This window comes from Toxorhynchites rutilus, chromosome 2, assembly GCF_029784135.1.
Source record: "Toxorhynchites rutilus septentrionalis strain SRP chromosome 2, ASM2978413v1, whole genome shotgun sequence".
Lineage (NCBI taxonomy): Eukaryota > Metazoa > Arthropoda > Insecta > Diptera > Culicidae > Toxorhynchites > Toxorhynchites rutilus.
In genome coordinates, this window is record NC_073745.1 from 158,420,433 (window position 1) to 158,424,999 (window position 4,567).

At 49.9% G+C, this 4,567-nt stretch overlaps 2 protein-coding genes across 2 annotated transcripts; both read left to right on the forward strand.

Annotated features, from left to right (window-relative positions):
- The first annotated feature begins 237 nt into the window (after positions 1-237).
- Positions 238-1,686, forward strand: LOC129766271 (uncharacterized). The gene has a single exon (XM_055766789.1). It carries the CDS (start codon positions 238-240, stop codon positions 1,684-1,686), a length of 1,449 nt encoding a protein of 482 aa, XP_055622764.1.
- Positions 1,687-1,879: 193 nt separating this feature from the next.
- Positions 1,880-2,605, forward strand: LOC129766272 (uncharacterized). Its single transcript, XM_055766790.1, has one exon. The coding sequence runs from the start codon at positions 1,880-1,882 to the stop codon at positions 2,603-2,605; it is 726 nt and encodes a 241-aa protein (XP_055622765.1).
- The last annotated feature ends 1,962 nt before the right edge of the window (positions 2,606-4,567 follow it).

The window sequence follows — 4,567 nt, forward strand, 5'->3', positions numbered from 1 at the left end:
ATTGTGACTTCATCGGCTCCCATCATCGGTGTCGCGTACACCTGGAAAGCATTGGTCGAGCAACGCTTCTGGATTATTGTTCCTGTAAGGAGGTTTGGAAATATACAAGGCCTATTTTCATAGGCTCGCAGGTGAGCCTCTTTCCAATCATCATACATTTTATTCCGTGGGTGCTTGCTCGTGTTTCCTTGTTTCCCAGTTGTTGTTCTTCGACCGACTTCCATCAACATCGGCATCATGGGGAAGAAGGCAAAGGCGAAGCTGCAACTCCGGGAGTCCGTCATCGGATTTATACACCGAACCGAAAAGTTCGTTGAAAATTGCAACGCTGACACCGATTTCCACCAACTGCAAGCACGGATAGGAAAACTGGATGAGAAGTGGAGCGAGTTTGAAAGCGTACAAGGTGAAATCGAGGAAATGGAGGAGGATGAAACCAACATGGAGACGCACGAGGAGGTTCGAGCGGAGTTCGAGGAGCTGTATTTTAAGGTAAAGGCAGGGTTGAAATCCAAACTACCACCCTCAACCCCCTCTTCCACTACTACTACTCCCACTAGAGATAAGAATGTGGGTTCATGTTCTGGCATACGCTTGCCCAAGATCAGCTTGCCAGAATTCAGTGGGGAGTACGACAAATGGTTGCCATTCTTCGACACTTTTGGATCACTTATCCACGATAATACGGATTTAAATCTGATCCAAAAATTCCACCATTTGCGAGCGTCTCTAAGGGGTGAGGCACTTAAGGTGGTAGATTCCTTTCAAATGAGTGAAGCTAGTTATGGGGTCGCATGGTCCGCTTTGGTGAAACGGTATTCGAATAAATATCTCCAGAAGAAGCGCCATGTCAACGCGCTTTTGCAATACCCGAAGGTGAAAAGGATGTCGGCAAATGGTATTCACGATTTGATTGAATGTTTCGATCGACATACGAAGATTCTTGATCAACTGGGAGAGAATACTTCGGACTGGGGAGCGATGTTGATGCAGCTGTTGGTGTCGAAGCTTGATGATGAGTCGCTTAAAGACTGGGAGAAGCGTGCGGTCAAGAAAAATGATCCTGCTTTCGCGGACGTTATGGAGTTCCTCGAAGGACAGACACGGATTCTGGATGCTGTAGCAGTCGATCGTCGCTCGGAGAATTTACAATCATCTTCCTCTGCTACTAACTCCGGCTTCAAGAAATCAGTACCCAAGTTTTCTGTGCATGCAACCACTGATACTCCTACGATGCAGTGTATGCAATGCAATGGTCGACATTATATCACAAGCTGCCCTGTATTTGAGCGGATGACACTAGATAAACGGTTCCAAGTAGTCAACTCTAAGAAGCTGTGCAGCAACTGTTTGAGACAAGGTCATCTGAACCGTGACTGTACATCGCGTTTCCGTTGCCGCACTTGTAGTAAGAAACACCATTCTCTTCTACATCCTGGAATAGGGGCGTCGGTTTCCACTCCAACTGTTGGTCCACTGACGCAGGCGCCTTCTACGGCTCAGCCACAACCCAGCAATACTACACACGTGGTTTCCATAGACGATTCATTACAAACGATGCAGAGTTCGGTGGCCATCATTTTCGCTTCCAACCAACGTCGCAACAGAGCATCGAGAGTTCCATGTATTTCTTTCAACGGTTCTGGTGTCAGTGAAGGACTGCAATGGGCGTTCACATCTAGCTAGGGCGCTTCTGGATAGCGGGTCACAGGCGAATATTATCTCGGATCGTCTGTGTCAAATTCTAAAGTTACATAGGAAGGGAGTTAACGTACCGATCTCTGGGATTGGCAGTTCCACTTTCCGAGTTTCACACTCCGTTACGACGACGGTTTCATCTCGAATTAGCGATTATTCCATACCGATGGAATTCCTAGTAATGAAGAAAGTGACTGAGGACCAACCATCAGCGACTATCCCCATCGGAGACTGGAATCTCCCAACCGACTTCCAGTTGGCTGACCCAGGCTTCAATAAACGTGGCACGATCGACCTTCTTCTCGGATTGGAACACTTCTACGAGTTCCTCCTGCTCAATGGTGGCCGGGTTCAAATCCAGCGTATAGGCAACGGGCTTCCATTGCTCGTCAACACAGTATTCGGTTGGGTTGTAGCAGGAAAGGTGAACCTAGGTCAAATGAATCCAATTCCTAGTTGTCATGTGGTAGTTGGCAACTCGTTGGAGCAGAAGATCGAGCGGTTTTGGACGATCGATGAAATTCAGGACGCTCCACGGTTCTCACAGGAAGAGATCGATTGCGAAAACCATTACAGAGTCACGTTCTCACGCGATACTGAAGGACGATATGTGGTTCGGTTTCCGAAACGAGTGGGCTTCGACAAGATGATCGGAGACTCAAGGGAAATGGCGTTACGGCGATTTATTCAGCTAGAGAGGCGTTTTAAGCAGGATGAAGCACTGCGTGAGCGGTACAGTGACTCAATACGAGAGTATTTGAACAACGGGCACATGGCATTAGTCGAAGGGGCGGAGGAAAGGTCCAAAGAGCAGCTCGTGTGTTACTTACCACACCATCCGGTCGTCAAGGAGTCGAGCACGACTACAAAGATTCGGCCGGTGTGGATCAGCCAAGACGACCAATAATTATTCCCTCAACGACGGACTGATGACGGGACCAGTTATCCAGGATCAACTAATCGATCTGATCCTGCGTTTCCGCAAGCACAAGGTGGCGTTAGTCGCGGACATCGAGAAGATGTACCTACAGGTGAAGGTATATTCGGACGACTGTCAATTCCAGCGCATTCTGTGGCGCTTCTCCCCATCCGATCCGATCAGGACGTACGAACTACAGCGGGTAACATTTGGTTTGGCACCGTCTTCTTTTCTCGCCACTCGATCACTTCATCAGTTGGCGGAAGACGAAGGTGCTGTGTTTCCACGAGCGAAAGCAGCGCTCGTGAATGATTTCTATGTAGACGATTACATCGGTGGTGCTGATTTTGAGGAAGAAGCAATTTTGTTGAGGCAGGAGCTTGAGCAGCTGTTTATGCTCGGACGATTAGCCAAACGGGGCAAATCAAGGTGGAGTTGTTGTCGTCGAAATCACGTCCCGCGCCGCTGAAAAGGGTCGGCGTCGCAAGGTTGGAACTTTGCGGAGCGTTGCTGGCAGCCAAACTCTACCAAAAGGTTCGACATGCGCTAAAGATGGAAGAAACGGAAGCATGGTTTTGGTCCGACTCGACTGTCGTCCTTTGCTGGTTGCGATCACCATCCTATGTCTGGCCGACGTACGTTGCGAACCGTGTCTCACAGATCCAGGAATGGACGAAAGGACATCGATGGAATCACGTCAAGGGTACGTGCCCAACACATCGACAGCCAACACATCAGTGTCGCAGAGCTGCAAGTCGCAAAACAAGCTTTGGTCCGTCAGGTGCAGCAGAACGCGTTCGCCACAGAAATTAAGGAGCTATCCAATCATCGTGTCGTCCCCGTCCGCTCACCGTTGAAACTTCTAAATCCATTTATTGATCAGCAAGGTGTACTACGCGTTGGTGGCCGGCTTGAATCCGCCAACGAACCGTATCCCGTAAGGCACCCCATCATCCTCCCTAGCAAACACTCGTTTTCGCGTCTTGTCACAGTCGCATATCACCAGCTCTCCCTTCACGGTGGCCCACGAATGACGCTCGCACAAGTCCGCCAGGAATATTGGCCCCTGAATGGCATGTCTCTGGCAAACTATATTTACCGGAATTGTATACGTTGTTTCCGAAGCAACCCTGCCTCAGTAACCCAACCTCCCGGACAGCTTCCTCGTCCTCGAACCCTTCCAGCTCGACCTTTTTCCACTACTGGGGTAGATTACTGTGGTCCAATCTACCTCAAACCCGTTCACCGGAAAGCTGCAGCGCAGAAGGCCTACATCGCTGTTTTCGTGTGCTTCTGCACCAAAGCAGTTCACTTGGAGCTAGTGGGCGATTTGTCGACAGCCAAATTCATCGCCGCACTGCGTCGTTTCGTTGGAAAACGAGGGGTTCCTGCCGAGATCCACTCGGACAACGGCCTCAACTTCAAGGGGGCTAACAACGAACTCCGAGCGCTCTACGATCTTCTCAACGATTCCGCAAGTGCAACCACCATAAGCAACGAAGCCGCTCGGAATGGAATCGTGTGGAAATTCATTCCACCGAGAGCCCCAAACTTCGGTGGTCTTTGGGAAGCCGCTGTCAAATCCGCACGAACTGGATGTTCTGACTCCGGGTCATTTTCTCACCGGATCTTCGCTTCATCAGTTGGCGGAAGACGAAGGTGCTGTGTTTCCACGAGCGAAAGCAGCGCTCGTGAATGATTTCTATGTAGACGATTACATCGGTGGTGCTGATTTTGAGGAAGAAGCAATTTTGTTGAGGCAGGAGCTTGAGCAGCTGTTTATGCTCGGACGATTAGCCAAACGGGGCAAATCAAGGTGGAGTTGTTGTCGTCGAAATCACGTCCCGCGCCGCTGAAAAGGGTCAGCGTCGCAAGGTTGGAACTTTGCGGAGCGTTGCTGGCAGCCAAACTCTACCAAAAGGTTCGACATGCGCTAAAGATGGAAGAAAC